Source organism: Moschus berezovskii, chromosome 22 (genome assembly GCF_049115385.1).
Source record: "Moschus berezovskii isolate FMDL1 chromosome 22, NW_MosBer_1.0, whole genome shotgun sequence".
Classification (NCBI taxonomy): domain Eukaryota; kingdom Metazoa; phylum Chordata; class Mammalia; order Artiodactyla; family Moschidae; genus Moschus; species Moschus berezovskii.
Genome location: NC_142481.1, coordinates 17,397,709 through 17,420,339, shown reverse-complemented (window position 1 = coordinate 17,420,339; position 22,631 = coordinate 17,397,709). Strand labels below are relative to the sequence as shown.

The window sequence follows — 22,631 nt, the reverse complement described above, 5'->3', positions numbered from 1 at the left end:
GGTTATTGATATTTCTCCCGGAAATCTTGATTCCAGCTTGGTCTTCTTCCAGCCCAGCGTTTCTCATGATGTATTCTGCATATAAGATAAATAAGCAGGGTTAGATAATTATACTCCAATTTAAAAAGATTAATAATTTTTTTTTAAATACTTGGACCCTGGAGTTCTAGGCCACAAAACTAATGACTAAATAAGGAGTAAATGCAAGCCCTAAGGAAAGAACAGAGATTCTCTGAGCAGGGATAAGACCACAGATGGGAAATCAGAGACCTGTTACCTGGGTCAAGAGAAACACATTCTGATTATCTTTGTTTCCTCAGGTGTGTGTTTCAGAAGGCCTTTGAGGAGATTCCAAGCCAGAGCTATATAAGTCAGAGAGAGAGAAATAGTGAGAAAGGAACATGGGTGGCTAGGAGGTTGGGTCAGCCCTCAGGAATAGGAACTATACAGGGGAAGGGAATGCAGCCTGAACACCACTCCCCAAGGAAGGGCCGTGCAGGCGCACATGGTTCCCTGAATTCTTGCTGGTTTCCCAAGTCAGATGGCATGTCTGTGCCTTCAGCCTCCAGATAGTCTACCAGGTGGCTCACTCTCTGGGACGCTGTCCAACTGTCTTGGGAGGAGGGACCACGTCCGCTTATGGGCATCCATTACGTGTAAAGCACTGGCTTGTATCCTTTATCTACGCTGCCTTGGGGACCCCTCACAGAAGTCCTGAGATGTAAGTATTCCCGTCCTTGCTCGACTATTAAGGAAACTAAAGTTCAGAAAATTGATCTGCTTCAAGGTCACAACAAAGGGACTGGGATTTGCGCCCACATCTTGATTTGGGGCTTGCCTGATTGCTCAGCTTGTAAAGAATCCGCCTGCAATGCAGGAGACCTGGGTTCGATCCCTGGGTTGGAAAGATCCCCTGGAGAAGGAAATGGCAACCCACTCCCATATTCTGACCTGAAGAATTCCATGGACAGAGGAGCCTGGCAGGCTACAGTCCATGGGGTTGCAAAGAGTCGAGACATGACTGAGTGTATTTCACTTCACTTCACTGCGTGATTTTAAATCCCACACTGTTTCCACCCCAACAAGACCTAGGCTAGGAGAAAGAGATCAGTTTCAACTGAGAAGGCTAAAGAAACTTGTTGGGGGCAGAGGGCAGGAAGCTCTACAAAAAGAGAAAAATTGAAGAAGAAAAGGAAGCATAAAACTCTTTTTGGAGACTGAGTAGAATTACAGAAGAAATCGCCTAGAAAAGAGAAGACAATGAGATACTCTGACTTGGGAAATGGGGGGGGGGGGTGCGGGGAATGCCTGGGATTGAAAAAAAATTCAGGAACGAAGGACAGAAAATCTGGGTTTGGAAATCAGAGTGAGGATCTCTGGGAGGGTGGTGGGGAGTAAAGATGCTCACTTCCTTTCCTTTGGGTTCGAGAGGAGACAGCACTCAATTATTCTAAGCTTCCCCTCTTCGGTCACATGACTATTGCTGATATAAAAGCTTTCTACCAGCCAAGTTTCTTACCACTTTTTGCTGTGTGAAATGGGCGGTAGCTGTGGCTAATGCTCTGTTCCTCTTTCCCAGAAGCTTTCAGACTCTCCTTCAAGACTAATCCTAAGAAGCCATTTATTCCAAAGGAAGACAAGGCAAGGCAGCTTGCTTAATGCTTGCACTCTAGGAAATGATGCCAGGATCAGAAATGGAGGGGAAAGCGTTGGGGGCAGCTGGAGGAAACTGACTGTGAGAGGATCAAAACCAGAAACAGCAGCCAATGGGGGCAAGAAATTGTGGAGCAGATGCTAACCCTGGAGAGAGATGGAGGGGCCAGACAGTGTGCGGGCAGTGAGGCTGACAAACCAAACGGAAACTGCTACCCCATTAAGAAGAGTTTCTCTGTTTATTGTCAAAACACCCGGCTCAGGAGCAGTGACAGCCCGTGTGCTTTTCTGATATTCTCTGAAGTTTCTTGGGGGACAAACCCCATAGGATATTGAGGGCTCACCCCTCCTCCCCGCGCCCTCTCCCTGCACTTCTCCAGCTTCCTCTTTGCAATCTAGTCCCCGAGTCCGAGTCCTGGACTGGGGAGGGAGAGGTGGAGAAGAATTTGTGTTCTGCAAAAGGAGAGGAAACAGGTAAGGGGATGGATGGGGAGCTAGGCACCTGCTTCCTGGGCCAGTGGCAGGGTCCTGAGGAGGAACCAGCCCTAGGTCGCGGGGCCTGGGTTTTCAGAGCCCGAGTCCTCCTGAGAGAAGTCTTCCAATACCCTCCTTTCTGGGGTGAGTCTTGCCTTTTCTCTCTGCAGGTCTCTGACTGGGGAAAGGACTTGAGGAAGGTTGCAGACTGCTAACAGTAACTTCCTGTGTCCGGGAGGAGAGAAGGAGAGAGGCTGGGAGAACCACAGGGGGAATTCCCTTGGGCAGCCAAGGGTTGGTCTCCCCCAGAGACACATGATGGCAAACGTAGTAACTACTGCTTAATATCCCGCCCCAAGCAAAGTCAATAATTGCTCTGGGCAGTTCTGGCAGGTGGTATGAACAAGCAGTGGTGGGGGCAGAAAGCCCTGACCTGGGAAAAGGAGCTGCCCGGGAGGATGTCCACAGACTGAAGCAGACCAGGATCTGCAGTCTGTGAGCTGGTCCACCTGATCTTGCCTCCTGCCCCTTTTCATCCTCTTCCAGGACAGCCATGCCAAACTTGGACAGCTCCTTGATCCTCACGGCCTACGTTATTATCTTGCTCACCGGTCTCCCTGCCAACCTCCTGGCGCTGCGGGCCTTCCTGGGACGCGTGCGCCAGCCCCACCCTGCACCTGTCCACATCCTCCTGCTCGGCCTGACACTGGCTGACCTCCTACTGCTGCTGCTGCTGCCCTTCAAGATCATCGAAGCCGCGTCTGACTTCCGCTGGGAGCTGTCTGATCTAGCCTGTGCCCTCATGGGTTTCGGCTTCTACAGCAGCATCTACTGCAGCACGTGGCTACTGGCGGGCATCAGCATCGAGCGCTACCTGGGAGTGGCTTTCCCCGTGCAGTACAAGCTGTCCCGCCGGCCCATGTACGGAGTGATCGCTGTTCTGATCGCCTGGGTCATGTCCTTTGGTCACGGCACCGTGGTGATCATTGTTCAGTACCTGAATTCAACCCAGAGGGCCCCAAAGGAGAACGAGACCACCTGCTACGAGAACTTCACCCAAGAGCAGCTGAGAATATTGCTTCCTGTTCGGCTGGAGCTGTGCCTCCTCCTCTTCTTCTTCCCCATGGTGGTCACTGCCTTCTGCTACTGGCGCTTCGTGTGGATCATGCTCACCCAGCCCCATATGGGGGCTCAGAAGCGGCGCCGAGCCGTGGGGCTGGCCATCGTGTCGCTCCTTAATTTCCTGCTGTGCTTTGGGCCGTATAACATATCCCACCTGGTGGGGTTCCACATGAAAGCAAGCCCCAAGTGGCGGAGGGAAGCTGTGGTATTTGGTAGCCTCAATGCCAGTCTGGACCCCTTGCTTTTCTATTTCTCTTCTTCAGTCGTACGCAGGTCCTTTGGGAAAGGGCTGCAGGCACTGCGCCATCGGGGCTCCTCCCTGCTGGGACGCAGAGGCAAAGAAACAATGGAGGCTGCGAATGAGGACCAGGGCGTGAGTCAAACAGAGGGAGCGCCAAGTTCAGACTTCACCACAGACTAGGGATGTTCCTGGACCTTCGGAGGAACTCTGAGTTTCATAGGAGTTCAGCAGGCTGGGAGAGGGAGAATACAGGTTCCTGGCCCTGATTCAGGGACCACCCCCCAAGACCCAATCCACTCCTGGGGACTGTAAAAATCTCTCTCACCAGCTCCATATCCCTTCCTGACTGAATTTCCTTCCCAAAGGAGCATTGCTCCAAGACTAAAGAAGAAACAGTTGGGCACAGAAGCTCTATCAGACCAGAGTTTCTGAAGCAATGTAGCTAATACAGATTCCAGCAGTCCTTGTGAGGTGGTTAGTAGCTGAAGCCAAGGCAATCTTGCTACCAGCTTTGAAACAACACCTACATGTTGGTCTAGTTGGTGGTGCTAGAAAGAAGCCCGTGGAAAAGATGGAAGAGAAATATTAAATGAGGTCAAAGATGTAGGAAAGTTCTGAAACAAGGGGACTAGGAGGGAGGACATGGAGTTAGACCTCTAATGACTGAGGTGTGGATGATATCCATCTGACCTGCTGCTTTGTAAGTATGATCCTGTCTTCATGTGTATACCTGTCTCCCCCAGTAAACTGGGAGCCTCCTGAGGTCTGGGTAGGTATTCTCCCTCCATGGTGCTCCCTGCAGGTCAGAACCCAGCTTGGTACCCATCAGTTAGAGCTCAACTCTCACTAGCACAGGAAAAGACAATCTGGTCTGGCAGATTAAAAATAAAGATTAGAGACTTTCCTGGTGGTCCAATGGTGAAGATTCCGTGCTTCCGCTGCAGGGGGCACAGGTTCAATCCCTGGTCAGGGATCTGGATCCTGCATGGGGAACTAAGACTCTCCATGCCACAAAGTGTGGCCAGAAAAAAAAAAAAAAAGAATGAAAATAAAGATTATAAAACTCCGAAGAGAGTGTCCATAATTTTTGTGACATTTCTGCAAGCACAAAGAGGGTAAAAATGGGATGGAGAATTAGACTGTGGTAGTGGGAGGGTGCTGCCTCTGAAACCACAGAAATCTGTTAAGATAAAGATGTCATCAGAGTGGAGTGAGTAAGCAGAATAAGTATGGATGGATTCCTGCCTAGACTGATGAATAGAGATTGGGTTCAGAAAGAGGACTGGGGTGAGTCCCAGCTCAAAGTTATCAGTGTATCTCAGAGGCCTTAAACATGTTATCCTTCTGCTTAGAAACCTGCAGCGTTTTCCTTTCATCCAAAGTTTTTCTCCCGAGAATTTATATTTTTGTCACCCTACACTTGCCCTGTAACTTCTCTCCCTTCCCAACTCCACCTGCTTAATTCATTTCTCTGCAAGAAGGAACCCGAGACTGTGCTCCTGGGTTAATGGTCCCCCCAGCACCTAGTGGTCCACAACAAAGGCTCCACAACAGAGGCTCCACAACAGAGGGCTTCCCTGGTGGCTCAGTGGGTTAAGAACCCACCTGCCAATGCAGGACCTGCAGGAGACAAGGGTTCGATCCCTGGGTCAGGAAGATCCCCTGGAGAAGGGAATGGCAATCCATTCCAGTATTCTTACCTGGAGAATGCCATGCTCAGGAAAGCCTGGTGGGCTACAACCCACGGGGTCACAAAAAGTTGGACACGATCAAAGCAACTTAGCATGCATGCATTCCACATCAGAATAACATGTAGAGGTATAAAAATTTTACAAATAGCCACCTCACACTACTGACCTGAAATTGCTGGGGGTGGAGTCCCAGCAGGTGAGCTTTAAAAAGCTTCCCAGGTGATCATGAAAGGCAGCTCAGGTGAGGAACCATACTGCTCAGGGTCCCAAGAAATTATTCTTCAGAGACCTTTTCCTGCCTGTAAGTCCCCTTTTCCTCAAACCCAAACCATTCCATCTTCTGATTGATTGCTTTTCCCTCTCTTGTGAGACACCACTCAACATGCACTTTCTCCAGAGAGACTTCCCTTATTACTCCCACTCAACTGAGAGCTCATTTTCCACTTTTCTTCAAGGCAATACCGTACTGGTGTCATAAGAGCTATGGTTTCACTGTTGATTCTGCTTAGTAGCTAGATGACCCTGAGCAAGTCACAACCTCCAAGCCACTGTTTCCAAATCATACTAATGAGGATACCATATGCCTCTCAGGGTGAGTCTGAGGATTCAAGTGAGATTGCGCAGATAAAACTGCTGAGAAACTATGGAGTGTTCATTAACTCTAAGATATCAACCCAGGGGACTTTCACAGGTTGGTGGTCCAGTGGTAAAGAATCCACCTTCCAACGCAGGGGACACAGGTTCGATCCCTGGTCAGGGAACTAAGATCCCACATGCCCTGGGATAACTAAGCCCGAGCACTGCAAGGAAGACCCAGTGCAGCCAAAATTAAATAAATAAATATAAAGCTTGAAAAATAAGATATCAAAGTGTGTGAAACACAGATGTACTCCCACTTAAAAGACGCATAGTAAGTAGAACATTTAAAGTTACGGAAATAATATATTATATAGTCAGCTATGTAGGGTGGTTTGACAGTAACGTGTCACAAAAAATTCTTGGATTTTCAGCTGACTATAGGCTTACTATGCATAAGTGATACATTATACCTTCCCAAAATAAAGCAAGCTGATTTGATTTTGGATGGCATTAAAAGAAATTGAGTCTAAATAAGTTGATGATAATCCCACTTTACTGAGGTCTAATCGGTGGCACGTTCAGTACTAAGCAGTGCATTTTTTAAAAGGACGTTAATCCAAGGAATCAAGCGCAGAAAAATTAACTATAGTGCTTTGGAGATTCAAAGCATAATAATAACACACATTAAATGCCAGGCACTGTCCTAGAGAAGGAGCCTGAGACAATTAAGGGAACTTTCCAAGGTCAATAGTGAAAGGGAATTTGAATCCAGGTCTTCCCAACTCTAAAGTACCTGATTTTTTCTTCACTGACATGTGGCAAGCAAGTAAGAGAATGATGAATATGTGGCTGGGACAAGATAAAGTTCATTTTATGCAGGATGGATTTTCTGAAGCCCCGCAGAGAAGAACAAGGATCATGGGCAAAAGAGGCAGACAGCTACATCTTAAACAGTCAGGGCCAACAAGGTAATCACGCCCAAGACTCCAGGAATTTTAAAGTAGAAGGCATCTATCTTAGATATGGAGCAAACTTCCGTATCCGATAAGGACTGAACCAGTTAATTGCCAGGCTCCTTTCAACTCAGAGATTGCCAGAGTTTTAGGGCCATGGCTGCTCTTGCTAAAAAGTGCAAGAAAATTTGTGGATTTCTGAGCCTTTCAGGATGACAATTTAGCTACTCACTGAGAAGCATTTGATCCCCATCAAGTCACTTCATATACAGCCCATATCTTTACTGAGAAATTACTATCATTTGCTTACCAAATACATATTGGTTTTTAACCTTCTTATATATCTATTGTAAGCCAGATGCTTTTCTAGGGACTGGGGTGCAGAGTGTATAAGAGACAAAGTACTTACCTTCTTGGGACTTCCATTCTAGTGGGAAAAAATAGTTAATAAGCAAGTAAACAAACAATAAGTTAATTTCAGAATGTGGCAAATGGTTTTTACAAATGGGCCAAAACAGAGACATGGGAGAAAGTATATGAGGGGTTGAGAAGGTTTAGAAGATTCTTCAGAGCCAGTGATGGTCAGGTGAGACCTGAACAAGAAGGAGTTGCCACACAAAGGCCCATGGGAAGAGCACTCTAGAAATAGGAACCCCTGGTTCAAAAGCCCTAAGGAAGGAGAAAGCCTAAACTTCTCAGGGGCATAGAGATGCTGTCCCCATCTTAGTATGGGGACAGAGCAGTGGTCTGCAGACTCAGGTATGTTTTAGAAACCCCAGGAGAAGCATAGCTTAGTTTGCTGAAGCATAGCTTAGTCTTCCTTCCCCACAGTTTCCAAATCAGTAGGTCCGGGACAATAGTCTGGATTTCGAATAGTCCCAAATGATGCAGATGCTGGTGTTTCAAGGACCACACTTTGAGAACCAGTGGGCTGGAATCTTGTGAAATGGGGAGAGAATGAAAGAGGAAGTCAAGGTAGCCAGCAGGGGCCAGACTATACAACGAGTTTGAGGCTCCAGATAAAAGCATGAATTTATTGCAAGAATTTTCAAAGCTATTCTAGAGTTTGAAGCAAGAAGGTAAAATCATCTGATTTCCATTTTCAGATGATCGATGTGGTATCTGTGCCTACCACTGAAGGGAGATGGTTGTTAGGATCAAGGAGATAATATGCGCAATAATTAGGAACCATAAAGTAGCAAACACGAGGGGTTTTCATCAGGCTAGGAGCTCCATGAAAGTGAGACGGTTTCCTCTTTCATCAGAACTGGCTGCTCAAGAACCAAACAGCCAGGAGGAGGCCTTATAAGTTATCACACATCTACTTGACAAATAGGTGACCGATGCAATGGACATAAGTTTGAGCAAGCTCCGGGAGATGGTGAAGGACAGAGAAGCATGGCATGCTGCAGTCCATGGGGTCGCAAAGAGTTGGACATGACCGAGCAACTGAACAGCATATGTAAGTTGGTTCTTTGGATGAGAGTGCAAGGGGCCGGGAGTAGGGACAGGGGGTGGGGGTGGGGGAGCCGGGTAGAGGGGTAATGGTGGGACAAGGAATGGAGGGTAGCAAGGGCCCTGATTTGCAGCACTTGCCAGTTTTTGTGGCCACACACTCCCTCCAGGGCCAGTTTCTACACTCAACATGGGTTTGGCAATCGATGCTAAAAACCAGCTCTTGCAAACCAGCTCAAGCACATCACTAGATGTACTGCCCAGCACATAAGCTCAACTGGCAGATTGGTCACATCCTACTTGAGGAAACTTTCTCTCTCCCTGGTTACAGGGAGCACCAGGCTCTGGCACAGGACTTTCAACACAATAAACATTAGCTAAATGTGGCTGACTGGGCCAGATCCAAGAGAATCTGGGTGCAGGTTAGTTGTGGGACTCTTCTGAATTCCCTGCCGGATGACAGATGGGTAAACAGAAATATTAGTGCCTGGTTAATGAATAACACAGACAGCAGCCTAGAGCCGCTACCAGGAAACAGGGGTGGAAGGAGATGTCTGAGCCTGATCCGGGGGCCCGACCAACAGGAAAAGGGAACCTGGCATTGACTATTTCACTTCCCCTTTCTGGAGAAGATGCTCCTGTGCCCCTTTCTCAGAAATTCTCATTGACCACACTTGTAGTGTGGTTTTGTGGGGGACACTGCGGTGGGAGAAGGCAGACGTGGGTAGGCCCGGAGAGGGTCTAAGGGAAAACACACAGCCAAGATTCCAACTCCATTCCCTTTAACTTCCCTGCTCCTTCCCTCCAGATTTCTATTGGTTCTCTCACTCTCTCTTTTTTCAACTTTCTCTGCCTCCTATGGTTAAATATTAATACTTTTGCCCTATTTTTTTTCTTTTCACTATTTTTCTCTTGTCACAGGAAATGAGGATATTTCTCATCTACAAGTTGCACATTCAACCAGGAAATTGGGCCAAAGATCTCTAAGCCTTCAGACTCAGTAGTCCAGTAACCTACTTAGCAGTGTTTTGAAGGTGTGATAAGGGAGAAGCTGTGAAGTGGTTGGGGGTGGGGAGCCAAGGCTGCGGTCAGCTGTCCACCAATAGCTTACTTAAGGAGGGGCTCTTTTCTAACCTCAGGCTCCCTCTCCCTAATCGTTGTCCCCTGCCATCTGTCAGCCCTAGCCTCAAGGAAACAGTGTTAGAAAAGTAAACATACTGCTCCCAAATCTAGATGTTTTAAACCATGTACAGCAGTCTCAAGTTTCTAAAGTGCCATATCAGGACTTCTCTGGTGGTTCAGTGGATAAGAATCCATCTGTCAATGCAGGGGACACGAGTTCAATACCTAGTCCGGGACAATCCCACGTGCCTCAGAGCCTGTGTGCCACAACTACTGAGCCAGAGTGCTGCTACTACTGAAGCCAGTGTGCCTAGAGCCTGTGCTCTGCAATAAGAGTTCAGTTCACTCACTGAGTTGTGTCCAATTCTTTGCAACCCCATGGACTGCAGCATGCCAGGCCTCCCCATCCATCACCAACTCCTGGAGTCTACTCAAACTCATGCCCATTGAGTCAGTGATGCCATCCAACCATCTCATCCTCTGTCATCCCATTCTCCTCCCATCTTCAATCTTTCCCAGCATCAGGGTCTTTTCAAATGAGTCAGTTCTTCACATCAGGTGGCCAAAGTATTGGAGTTTCAGCTTCAGCATCAGTCCTTCCAGTGAATATTCAGGACTGATTTCCTTTAGGATGGACTGGTTGGATCTCCTTGCAGTACAAGGGACTCTCAAGAGTCTTCTCCAACACCACAGTTCAAAAGCATCAATTCTTCAGTGCTCAGCTTTCTTTATAGTCCAACTCTCACATCCATACATGACTACTGGAAAAACCATAGCCTTGACTCGACGGACCTTTGCTGGCAAAGTAATGTCTTTGCTTTTTAATATGCTGTCTGCTGCTGCTGCTGCTGCTAAGTCACTTCAGTCGTGTCCGACTCTGTGTGACCCCATAGATGGAAGTCCACCAGGCTCCCCTGTCCCTGGGATTCTCCAGGCAAGAACACTGGAGTGGGTTGCCATTTCCTTCTCCAATGTGTGAAAGTGAAAAGTGAAAGTGAAGTCGCTCAGTCGTGTCCGACCCCTAGCGACCCCATGGACTGCAGCCCACCAGGCTCCTCCATCCATGGGATTTTCCAGGCAAGAGTACTGGAGTGGCTTGCCATTGCCTTCTCCAATATGCTGTCTAGGTTGGTCATAATTTTTATTTCAAGGAGCAAGCGTCTTTTAATTTCATGGCTGCAATCACCATCTGCAGTGATTTTGCAGCCCCCTCAAAAAATAAAGTTGATCACTGTTTCCACTGTTTCCCCATCTATTTGCCATGAAGTGATGGGACCAGATGCCAGGATCTTAGTTTTCTGAATGTTGAGCTTTAAGCCAACTTTTTCACTCTCCTCTTTCACTTTCATCAAGAGGCTCTTTAGTTCCTCTTCACTTTCTGCCATAAGGGTGGTGTCATCTGCATACCTGAGGTTATTGATATTTCTCCCAGCAATCCTGATTCCAGCTTGTGCTTCTTCCAGTCCAGCGTTTCTCATGATGTACTCTGCATATAAGTTAAATCGAAGTCACTGCAAAGAGAAGCCCGTGCACCACAAGGAAGAGTAGCCCCCACTCGCCACAACTAGAGAAGGCCCCTGCAGCAACAAACACTCAGTGCAAACAAAAATTAATTAATTTTAAAAAAGACTAACTCACTTAAAAAAATAAAGTGCCACATCAGACCTCACATCATCACACATAAGCATTCATTCATCCATGAAAGTTTGTAGAGGCCTATGGTACATTAGGCCCTGTTCTAGGTGCTAAAGACACAGCAGTGTACAAGGACAGGACCCCTACTCTCAGACAGGTCACATCTGGGGGAAAGGCAGACAAGGGGACAATAAACAGACACTCTGAAGCTGTGTTAAGGGCTCTGAAGATAGTAAGACAGAGCCAGGGTAGGGGATGACTTTGAGGAATGAATGAGTGGCTTGGGAAGGCCCCTGGAATGCGCCCTTTGAGCTGTGACCAGAATGACAAGAAGAAATTATGCAAGCCAAGAACTGGAGAGAAAATGTTCCAAGCAAAGGGTTCAAAGCAGGTACAAGGCTGGAACAGGCTGAATTTGCACAAGGAACAGAATGGCCAGGATGACTGGACTTGAGTGATAGTTGGAAGACAGGCAAGGAATAGATCATAAGGGGCCTCGAAGTTTCTGATAGGAAGCACAGTGAATTCTCTTCTACCTGCTTAACAACACGGAAAACAGGCTAGAGCTGTCAAGTGACATGCCCCAGTCCCCATCAAGACGGTCTTCGGAGCCCTGGTGCAGACCCTAAACTCCCTCTCAAAGCTAGATGTGCTCACGGGCTCTCTCAATCAGTTACCTCTTTGCGGGAGAGAAAGGGTAGCAGGAAACATGATTCATGAGGTGTGCACTAGTTTGGTACAGAACGCTGGAGGTGGAGGGAGATGTAGAGTGACTGCCAAGACTACCAGGAAAGAAAGGAAGCAGAGGTGGGACAAGACACCTGAGCCCCCAGGGCAGAGACCAGCGAGGAAAGCGAGGTTCTGGGAAGGAGTCATGGCTGGGGGAAGGAAGGATGCCTGGGATATGGGACAGCCTGGGTGGGAGGCAGAGGCAGTAACCAGCACCATCTCAGGCCACAGAAACAGAAATGGCGATGTGAGGACAAGTCACGGAACCTGGAGGAATTTTTAAAAGCTCTCACTGGAATAGCCAGCAGGGTTTCCAGGGAAGCAGCAGTCACAGTAAATGGGACTGAATCCTGACTTACACTGTGTGACTCAACTTCTCTGTACTTTAGTTTTCTGATTAAAAAAAAAAAAATGTGACTAACACAGCTTCATGCTATTATGAGGATTAAGTGAGTTTAATATTGTACATACAAAACACTTAGAACAGTATCTTGCACCTTGTAGATATTTATACAAGGTGAGCTTTAAAAATGTAATTCTGTTTTTCTGCATTGTTGTCGTTGTTCAGTCCCTCAGGCATTTCCAACTCTTTGCAGCCCCATGGACTGCAGCATGCCAGGTTTCCCTGTCCTTCACCATCCCCCAGAGTCTGCTCAAACTCATGCCCATTGAGTTGGTGATGCCATCCAACCATCTCATCCTCTGTCATCCCTTTCTCTTCCTGCCTTCAGTCTTTCCCAGCATCAGGGTTTTTCTGCATGGAGCCCTCCAAATGCTTCTCATGCATGGCTCTGAGGATAAAACTCAAGGTCTCCCTGGGCCAGCAAAGCTCTGCATGATTTGACACTTGTCCATCTGCCAAAGCTCGTCTCTTCCTCACCCCCGTATGGCACCCCATCCTTCTCACTTCATTTTTCCTTTGTGCAAATTCCAACTTGCTAAGATCTTGCTTTCTGATTCTTTGCACTTACTGTCCCCTTTTTCTTGAACCCTCTTCCCTTAGATCTCACAGGGCTGAGACCTCATCTTTCAGACTGCTGGTGACTTAAACTTTGCTTGCTCACAGGATGGTCAGCCCAGTCTAAAATTGCCTCTCTCTGAGACACTCACTCATGTTATTCTGAGTTACTGACTTTACTGCATTTATCACTCTCTTGTATCTATTTTTTCTTGCTATTTCTACAAAAGGTGTACATGTCCATAGTTTAATGAGTCAAATAGTTTGCTGTGAAAAACAGCATATACCTAACCCTCTCACCCACCATGGACATTTACCCCTTCCAGGAGGCAACTGCTTTCACCTTTTTTCAATTGAATATTTATCCCTCGTGTCTATAAGGAATTTGCTTATTTTACTATTCTCTCTCATTTTTCAGTATCAGGTTTTAGCTCCTAACTCCCCCAATGCGAGATGTGGATTTGGCTCTCCCAATACATAAACACACTTCCTACTCTTCATATTCATAGTATACTTACATCATAATCATAAGAACAACACTCAACGCTTATGTTATTGTGACTATGTAAATAATGGAGCTCTATATGGGAAATAGATGGGGAAACAGTGACAGACTTTATTTTTTTAGGCTCCAAAATCACTGCAGATGGTGATTGCAGTCATGAAATTAAAAGACGCTTACTCCTTGGAAGGAAAGTTATGACCAACACAGATAGCATATTAAAAAGCAGAGATACACCAACAAAGGCCTGTCTAGTCAAGGCTATGGTTTTTCCAGTGGTCATGTATGGATGTGAGAGTTGGACTGTGAAGAAAGCTGATCACCGAAGAATTGATGCTTTTGAACTGTGGTGTTGGAGAAGACTCTTGAGAGTCCCTTGGACTGCAAGGAGATCCAACTAGTCCATCCTAAAGGAGACCAGTCCTGGGTGTGCATTGGAAGGACTGATGCTAAGGCTGAAACTCCAATACTTTGGCCACCTCATGCAAAGAGTTGACTCATTGGAAAAGACCCTAATGCTGGGAGGGATTGGGGTCAGGAGGAGAAGGGGATAACAGAGGATGAGGTGGCTGGATGGCATCACCGACTCGATGGACATGAGTTTGAGTGAACTCCAGGAGTTGGTGATGGACAGGGAGGCCTGGCGTGCTGCGATTCATGGGGTCACAAAGAGTTAGACATGACTGAGCGACTGAACTGAACTGATAACAAACTATAATTACTTCTATATCCTGCACAACTTTCACCCCACCCCGGAATTAATAGTTAACTTATTTTTCATTTCCTTAGCTTTTTACATATTTATCATTGATTTCACCCAAACTGTTTGCCAATTGTCTTATCTCATCTCAAGACCTTCAGAGTTATTAGCAGGAGACGGATTCATCTTCTTGAGCCCTCTCCAGGAACTTTCTGATCTGTTCCAGTCTGGACTAGCAGTGGTTTACGCCAGCTGAGTCTTGGACATTTTAAAACTGAGGGGTTTTTTGCCACTCTGCTCTTGTTTCTCTTCCTTGGTTTATGTCCTCTCACAGCTTCTCTGTTATTGTGGTCGTTGTTTAGTCACTAAATCATGTCCAGCTCTTTTGTGACCCCAGTGGACTGTAGCCCACAAGGTTCCTCTGTCCATGGGATTTCCTAGGCAAGAATACTGAAGTGGGTTGCCATTTTCTTCTCCAAAGGATCTTCCCGATCCAGGGATCAAACCCACATCTCCTGCATTGGCAGGCAGATTCTTCACTGCTGAGCCACCAGGGAAGTCCAGTAACAGCTTCTCTAGAAAACGATAAATGTTTTGAGACTCCACACGTCTGAAAATGTCTTCAGTCTACCTTCATTCTTCACTAATATCAGCTGTATGTGGAATTCTAGATTGGAAATAGAAATAATTTTCCTTCAGAACTTTTAAGGCGTTGCCATATTGCCATCTGGCTTCCAGTCTTGTTGAAAATTTCCAAGGCATTCCTATTTCTGATTCCTTGTTTGTGATCTTTTTTTCAGTGGAAGCTTGTATGGTCCTTTACCTTTCTCACTATTATTCTAAAATTACCCCACTGCACTAGGCACTAGGTTTCTTACAATCTGCAAAATATCCTTCAGTTTGGGGAAATACTCTTAAAACATTTTGTGATTATTTCCTTGCTTTCATTTTCTCTCTTTTCTCTTTCTAGAACTCCTACTATTTGGGGGGATTTTGGACCTCGTAGCCTGGCCCACTAATTTTTCCTTCTCCCCCATATTCTTTCATTCCATTTTTTTTTCATCTCTCCATCCTTTAGCCCTACTTTCCATGAGATTTCCTCAAGTTTATCTCTCAGAACTTCTGTTCAATTTTTCCTTTTTTTTTTTTATCACTTTTCATATGCAAGGACCCTCTTTTATTCTTGACTTTATTCCTGATTTTTATTCTTGACTGATTACAACAAAGTCCTGGTTGTAATATCCACTCTGATATCTTTAAGAAATTTTCATCTCCTTGTTCCAAGTTACTTTAAAAGTGCTGGACTCAATCTTTTATGTCAGAAGATGTCATCATACATCTGGCAGTCCTTGATTGTCTGCTCATCTTGAAGAGAAGGAAGGAGACTAATATTTTTTGAGATATAAAAAATATATATATAAATAATGTGACATGTTGTCTAGGAAGAAAAGAAAAAAAAAGTTTGCATTAAAGGCAGAAAAGAAAAAAAAAATGAATGAAAACATGGCAAAATCTCCCTAAGTGTTGAATCTGGGTGATGGATAAGATTCTATTGTACTACTCCCTCTACTTTTGATCATATTTGAAAATATTCACAATAAAAATGTGGTTATTGGCAGAATTAAGTTCCTTGATATCTTCTGTACTGAGGGCCTCTTTTCCTTGCTGGCTATGAGCTGGAGGTCTCCCTCAGTTTCTTATCTCTCTGAAGGGCAGCAGGCCTCTACCAGAGCAAGCAGGAAAGCATAAGAGGACAAGAAGGAAGACAGTCTTTTTTATAAACTTGACCTTTAAATTGATCTTTCATCATTTTTTCTCAGCTCATTTTGAAAGGGGAAGTGAATTATACAAGAGTGTGATTACAAGGAGGTGAGATCACTGGGGCTGTCTTGGAGGCTGCCTTCCATAGGTACAAGGTAATGACTGGAAGCTGTGAACACATGAGTTAGGCTTCACTGGAGGGTTATTCAGCTGGGTCATTTAGTTAGGGAACTTCTGATGTCAATTGCTTCTTGGGCTGATCAAATTTTCCAGGAAAGATTCTTCTAATCTCCTGCCTGGAAAGTGAAAGTTGGATTTCCAGAAATTTAGGATTCAAATGGAAAAGACAGGTGAGCGGTCTCAATATGTACCGTTCCTTTAATCTCTGATGTACTTTATGTTGCTCCCTCATCCTACTGTCTCTGATGCCCCACATTCTAAAGACGCTCTGTGTTCTCCTCTCCAGAGAATAAAACTCCAGTCTTTCCCTGTGTGAGGGGCAGCTGCCTTGCATCAGAAAACTGGAGAAGAGATCTGGGGGTTCTTTTCAAATAAACTTTCAGCCAAGCTTCCTTATGTTAGCTTGCCCTTCACCCCCAGAGGCACCTCTTCCCACCAGTTTGTGAGCCTTCTGTGGGCTCAGCAGTAGAAGCTTGATTGAGTCTTGGCTTTTCCCGCTGCTGGTTTGGGATTCAACTTTTCATAGGTCTGACAAATCAGTTACCAGTTACGGGTGGCATTAGTGGTAAAGCATCAGCCTGCCAATGCAGGAGACACAAAAGACTCAGTTTCAGTCCCTGAGTTAGGAAGATTCCCTGAAGGAAGAAATGGCAACTCATCTCAGTATTCTTGTCTGAAAAATTCAATGGACAGAGGAGCCTGGTGGGCTACAGTCCCTAAGGTAGCAAAGAGTTGGACATGACTGAGCACACTGTCATTCATCTGCTCTCCAGCTTCCAAAATTCTGGCAGCATTGCATCCTCCTTTCTTCTCCCTGTTCTTCTAAGTCTAGTGCCTTTCAAAAAGATCTCTTTATTGTCATTATGGTGTGATCTCAGGAGGGAACCAATGGAAACATGGGTATTCAATCTACCATCAGCAAGTATTTCTTTTTATTATTGTTATTTGTTTGTTTACTTGTTTATTGCCTGTCTTCCCCTCTTGATTGTGGGTTCCAGGATAACTTGTTTTGTTCACCTGCCCATCCCCAGCATCCAGAACCATTCTTGACACAGGTGGGTGTTCAGTAAATGATGGAATCAATTTGCTGGAGAAGGAAACTTGCTACTCACTCTCAGCGTGGTGGTAGCAGACCCACCAGGTCTCTTGACTTTTTATCTTGTGTTCTTCTTGTCACAGGGTGGGTGATTTTGCTGACTAAGGATGTGTAACAGGTTATAAGCTGCTTCACATGTTACAGAGTGCTTTCAGAATCTTACCTCATTTGATCCCGACACCAGACCATGGACCAGATAAGAAAGAAATTATTGGCCCTAATACAGTTGTGACTCTTGCTGAGAACTACCCCGTGCCAGAGAAATCACCAACCTTGTTTCTGATCTTTTACCCCATGCTGCTGTCATTGGTCTGGCCCCTCCTGCCATTTTGTTTGCAAATAACTCTTAAGGCTTGGCACTTCCCAAGGAAATAGTTCTCAAGAATCCAAAACAAGCTGTTTCACAAAGAGGAAAACAAGTACAGATGTGGGTAAGTAGCCCAGGGGCCTTTGAGCAAACAGAATGTCTGAGTTTTGTGACATGGCTGGGGCAGAGAAAGAAGAAAAGTGGGACTATTGGAATTAGTAAAGCATAGAGAAAAGATTGGTACTGGGTGGGAGCGGGGAGTTAGATGTTCAAAGGAGAGAGAAAAAATCCCAGAATGTAAAAGCAGTATGTGTGGTGGGAGAGTGGTGGGAAGGGAATAACTATCGACCAGTAGACTCTTTAAAAAAAAAGAGAGAAAAAAGAAAGGTGGTGGGAGTGAAAGGAGATGAAAAGAAAAACCATGTTACAATGATAAAGCCAGTTACAAAATACCCTAGACAGCCAGTTCTATAAAACATGACATCACTATCTTGGGATCTAAGACTGGCTTAGTCTCTAGACAGTCTGAACGCTGCCTGAGGCTCCCCAGGGAAAAGTGAAAGTAGAAGCCACGCACCCTTAAGGGAGACAAGATGCAACTTCAGACACGTTCCAAAGGCACAGGTCAGAGAGATAAAAGGCTATGAGGTCTCACACTTTCCTTGTGCTACTTGCTCTCTTCTCTTGGACTCTGCCTGCCACCTCCTGGGTAGATAAGGTTACTACCTGCCTCCAAAGCCTGGGCAAACTCTGGGAGATAGCAGAAGACAGGAGAGCCTGGCGTGCTGCAGACCTGGCCTCTGTTACTCACATGCAGCCAGGAATCTCTCAGAAGCAGAAACTTAGGGATGAGGAGTTGACAAGGGGTCCACCTCCTTAACCCTGCATCAAATCTCGATGAGTTGTAGTGTGACAAAAGGCTCAAGACATCTTTTTAAAAAAATTATTTTTTTTATTTATTTATTCAGGCTGCACCGACTCTTCTCTAGCTGCGATGAGCAGGGGCTACTCTCTAGTTGCAGTGCTCGGGCTTCTCATTGTGGTGACTTTTCCTGTTGCAGAGCACGGGCTCTTAGGGCATGGGCTTCAGTAGTTGTGAAGCATGGGCTCAACAGCTGCAATTCCCGGGGTCTAGAGCATAAGCTCAATTGTTGTGGTGCATGGCCTTAGTTGCTTCCCCGGCATGTGGGATCTTCTCAGACCAGAGATCGAACCAGTGTCCAGAGGCTTAACACATCTTACAAAGCTACAAAAACAAATATAGGATCAATTGCACAATGATAGACAGTAACTAGACCTTTGGTGGTGATCACTTTGCTGTGTATGCTGCTGCTGCTGCTGCTAAGTCGCTTCAGTCGTGTCCGACTCTGTGCGACCCCATAGACGGCAGCCCACCAGGCTCCCTCGTCCCTGGGATTCTCTAGGCAAGAACACTGTAGTGGGTTGCCATTTCCTTCTCCAATACGTGAAAGTGAAAAGTGAAAGTGAAGTTGCTCAGTCGTGTCCGACTAGTAGCGACCCCATGGACTGTAGCCCACCAGGCTCCTCTGTCCATGGGATTTTCTAGGCAAGAGTACTGGAGTGGCTTGCCATTGCTGTGTATACAGATGTCAAATTATAATAGTATACACTGGAAATTTATATAATGGTATATACCAATTTTACCTTGATTTAAAGAAGGGAAATTAAAACTTTCTTATTTTAAAAAAATGTTTTATTGTTTATTTATTTGGCTGTACTGGGTGTGGCATACAAACTCTTAGTTTCAGCATGTGGGATCTAGTTCCCTGACCAGGGATCAAACCTTCGGCCCTTTCATTGGGAGCGCAGAGTCTTAGCCACAGGACCACCAGAGAAGTCTCAGGAAATTAAAACTTTCTAAAATAAAGAAGAAAAGAAGGAAGGAAGAGACAATTGCAAAAGAGCAGCAAAAAAGATAGGCATTAAAGCTCTCCAAAAGCATAAAGAAAACAGTATCATCCATTATGTTATTAATAAAATAAATATATGTAACAGTAGCAGCTAAGTGTCCTGAGACCTTGATACATGCAGTCACAGTGCTAATTCCTCTGCACTCACTCTTTAGCAACTCCTTACCAAACCACAATGTCAGTACTGCGATGGCTTTTCTTTTTACAAAAAGGGAAACTGAATTTTAGATTGATAAATCACTTGCCCAATATCTCATAGCAAAGAAAGTGGCAGAGGAAGGACTAGAACCCAGGTCTGTGTGACTCTGGAGACTGAACTCTCAGCCATCAAGTTTTATCCTGCTTCTCAAAGAAGAGCAGAACATTTGTGCACATGTCTGAAATCAGGAAAGGCTATGCAACAGCCAACAGTGGTTACTTAGGGAGTCGGGGAAGGGTCAGCTTTCATCAGCTACTTTAATAATTCTGTACTGTTTGCATTTCCCCAATGAGCACATGTGTGCTCCCCAAACACACACACACAGAAGAAAAGTCAAATTACTCTAGCATTTAGGCCTCGTTTACTGAGCAGTTGCTGTGTACTATGTCCCACGCTAAGCACTTCATATTCAAAACTCACTGACTCCTCACAGCTGTGTCTGGAGGGAGGATATTATCATTAAACCCTTTTACACATGAAGAACATGAGACTCAGAGATATGGATTGACCTTGCAAATGTTGCATAGCAATGCAGGGATTCTGCTCATGTCTGACTGGTTTCAGAGCCTGCTTTTACCTGCTTCAGAGTGCTGCTGATTGAGCAGTAACGATCATGATGATAATAACAGCAGTTTAAGTACTTACTGTATGCCAGACCTGTGCTTTCTGTTCAAGATCTCATCAAATCTCCATGGCTACCCCCATTTTACAGATGAGAAAACTGAGGCTCAGCAGAGAATGAGTCACTTACTTGCCCAGAACCACCCAGCAGAATTGGAACTAGAATCCAAATCATCATACATGGCACTGGCACCCACCCAGCTGCTCAAACCAAAAACTCAGTAGTTATCCTTGACTCCTTCCAGTCTCTCCTTTTTCTCCATGTCTAGTCCATTGGTTCCAGTTGGTTCCAGCTTCCAAAATACGTACTCACTTCTCACTAACCAGCTACTGTAGCACCAGTGGAAGGTACCGCCATCTCTCATCTGAGCCACTGCAAAAGATTGCTCACTGATCGCCGGGTTTCCATTTCTGCTTCAGGCTCCATCCCATCCACTCTCTACACTGCAGTCAAAGTGCTCTTTTTCAAGTCTGTTGCTAAATATCCTCTCATGCATCCTTTCTCAGGATCTTAGAGGAGAAATTAAGCCCTGCAGAGAATGGTATGAGTGAGTGTTTTCTCTGTTTTCCAAAGGATGATACTGGCTAATACCATTCTTTTGTTAACACAATAGGAAATGACCTAATTCACAACACGCAGTGGATGCCTTAGAGTGTCAGGGCTTAATTCTCTGCAAGAACTGGGTGGAGGTGGCCACAAAAGTTACCTGTCACACTTCAATGATCACAGCCTTTGGGGCCCTTGTGACCTGCCAGCCACCACACCTCCACCTGTGCAGGCTCATTTTCTACTAACTTTTTCCTGAACACAAGAGCTTATTTTTGTTTCTTAACTATAGAAGCCTCATTCTTACTTAAAGGTTTTTACAGAGTCTGTTCCATCTGCCTGGAACTCCTGCCCCCAGGTTTTTCAGGGCCAGCTCCTTTGTAAATCATTCAGGTCCCAGCTCAGTTGCTACCAGTTCATAGAGACTCCCTGACGCCTTAATTAAAGAGACATTGCCAATTCCTGCTGTTCCACTCCCCATTCTGTTTCTTTTCCAGTGTGTATTTATCATCATCTGAAACTATCTTCTTTCTGTGTTCACTTACCTATTGAGTGTCTCCCCAGTTAGAGCTGAGCACTCCAGGGCAGTTCTATTTCTTCATGGTTGCATACTCAATAACCAAGAGAAAAATTTTCACAGGGAAGCAATATGTTTAAAAGTGTGTTTAGAGAACTTGTTAGTCACTCAGTTGTGTCCAACTCCTAGAGACCCCATGGACTGTATCCCACCATGGAATTCTCCAGGCAAGAATACTGGAATGGGTTGCCATTTCCTTCTCCAGGGGATCTTCCCGACCTAGGAATTGAACCCAGGTCTCCTGCATTTCAGGCAGATTCTTTACTATCTGAGCACCAGGGAAGCCCTTAGAAAATTTATCAAACATTTATGGTTTGTCAGTCACTGTGCTAAAAGTTTCCTTGCAATGTTTCCTTCTATCAACTCAGCACTGTGCAACAGAAATACAATGTAAGCCATTTTTAATTCTTAATAGCCACATTATAAGAAGTTTAAAAAAAAAGAAATTAACATTAACAATATATTTAATTCAACATGTTCAAAATATATTATCTCAGCAAGTTATTGTTTTTAAAACAGAGAAATATTATCTTTTTTTTTTTTTTTTGTACTCCTCTTCCATCCTTCCACTCTGCCTTCTGGGTTCTGAAGACCTCAGCTCTTGTTTCAAAATTTGGGAATTCGAAAGTTCACACTTCAGAACTGGGCCTCAATGTCCTTCAGACTATGTCTCAACTTTCCTGCCTTTTCTGTACCTCTCTCAGTGTGCCAATGCCCTTCAAGTGAGAAATGGGGATGCAGTCTGAAGTCTGAAAGTCAGAAACAGATGTGGTAAGTTGTCAACAGCAGGGTCTTACCCGGAAGTGGGATGGAAAGAGCAGAGGAAGGGGCGCCAGAGTCAAGGAGCATGCGCAGGGTAGCTTCCACCGGATGGACGTGAGAAGGGAAAGGAAACGACCGTGCGCAACAGTTGGGGGCTGCGGTGTCCTTTACTTGACGCTTGGCATCCTGCCCTGGCCGTGGAGCTGGGGCAGCCAGAAGAGGAGTTACCATTGGTGTTCGAAGCCAAGTCAGAACTGGACGTGGACTTTTCCACTGTTAACAGTAAGAAGTTTGGGCACGGAGGGGAGGAGGGTTTATTCCTGGGCAGGTTCTTTGCAGGGAGGGAGCTGGACTGGGCTTCTCTCAGATAAGAAGAGATTCTTGGTACTCAGTTGTGTCCAACTCTTTGCGACCCCATGGACTATAGCCCACCAAGCTCTTCTGTCTGAGGAATTTTCCAGGCAAGAATATTTGAGTGGGTAACCATTCCCTTCCCCAGGGGATCTTCCCGACCTGGGATAAAACTCATGTCTCTTGGATCTCCTGCAGGGGTGTATTGAAAAATGAATCAAAGCCAAAGTAAAATGTGTTTCCAAAATCGTGCCATGTCATAAAGATTTACATTGAATGAACTATACAATAAAAAAATACATCCTGGACAGTATAATAATGGACGATTTAATTTATAAGAGATAACAAGGTGGCCTGGTAATGGGACACTATTTTTAAGTTGTATGGTGAATGAGACCTTGGTTTCTTAATCTAGTCAGCCTGTCTCTGTAACTCTGAATAATCTGATTTGGAGTTAATTTAAGGAGTCAAAAGTTCGTTTTCCT

The 22,631-nt window shown here is 45.4% G+C and overlaps 1 protein-coding gene and 1 long non-coding RNA gene across 3 annotated transcripts; one reads left to right on the top strand and one right to left on the bottom strand.

The window, feature by feature from the left end:
• The first annotated feature begins 1,538 nt into the window (after nucleotides 1-1,538).
• On the top strand, nucleotides 1,539-4,554 carry FFAR2 (free fatty acid receptor 2). 2 transcript variants are annotated; one of them, XM_055410935.2, is made up of 2 exons: nucleotides 1,539-2,127; nucleotides 2,674-4,554. In XM_055410935.2, the coding sequence occupies exon 2, from the start codon at nucleotides 2,681-2,683 to the stop codon at nucleotides 3,668-3,670; it is 990 nt and encodes a 329-aa protein (XP_055266910.1). In that variant the 5' UTR covers nucleotides 1,539-2,127; nucleotides 2,674-2,680; the 3' UTR covers nucleotides 3,671-4,554. The 2 variants fall into 2 exon arrangements, with proteins under 2 accessions (XP_055266910.1, XP_055266912.1); XM_055410937.2 differs by lacking the exon at nucleotides 1,539-2,127 and adding an exon at nucleotides 2,140-2,271.
• A 13,579-nt stretch (nucleotides 4,555-18,133) lies between these two features.
• On the bottom strand, nucleotides 18,134-20,447 carry LOC129546153 (uncharacterized). The gene is made up of 3 exons (XR_008683833.2): nucleotides 20,223-20,447; nucleotides 18,963-19,036; nucleotides 18,134-18,404 (listed from the first exon to the last, which is right to left on the bottom strand). It is a non-coding gene; the product is annotated as an uncharacterized LOC129546153 (long non-coding RNA).
• Nucleotides 20,448-22,631: the final 2,184 nt, after the last annotated feature.

What these genes read in the sequence shown, in the direction of transcription:
- FFAR2 (XM_055410935.2), top strand. Translation starts at nt 2,681, where the DNA reads ATGCCAAACTTGGACAGCTCCTTGATCCTCACGGCCTACGTTATTATC.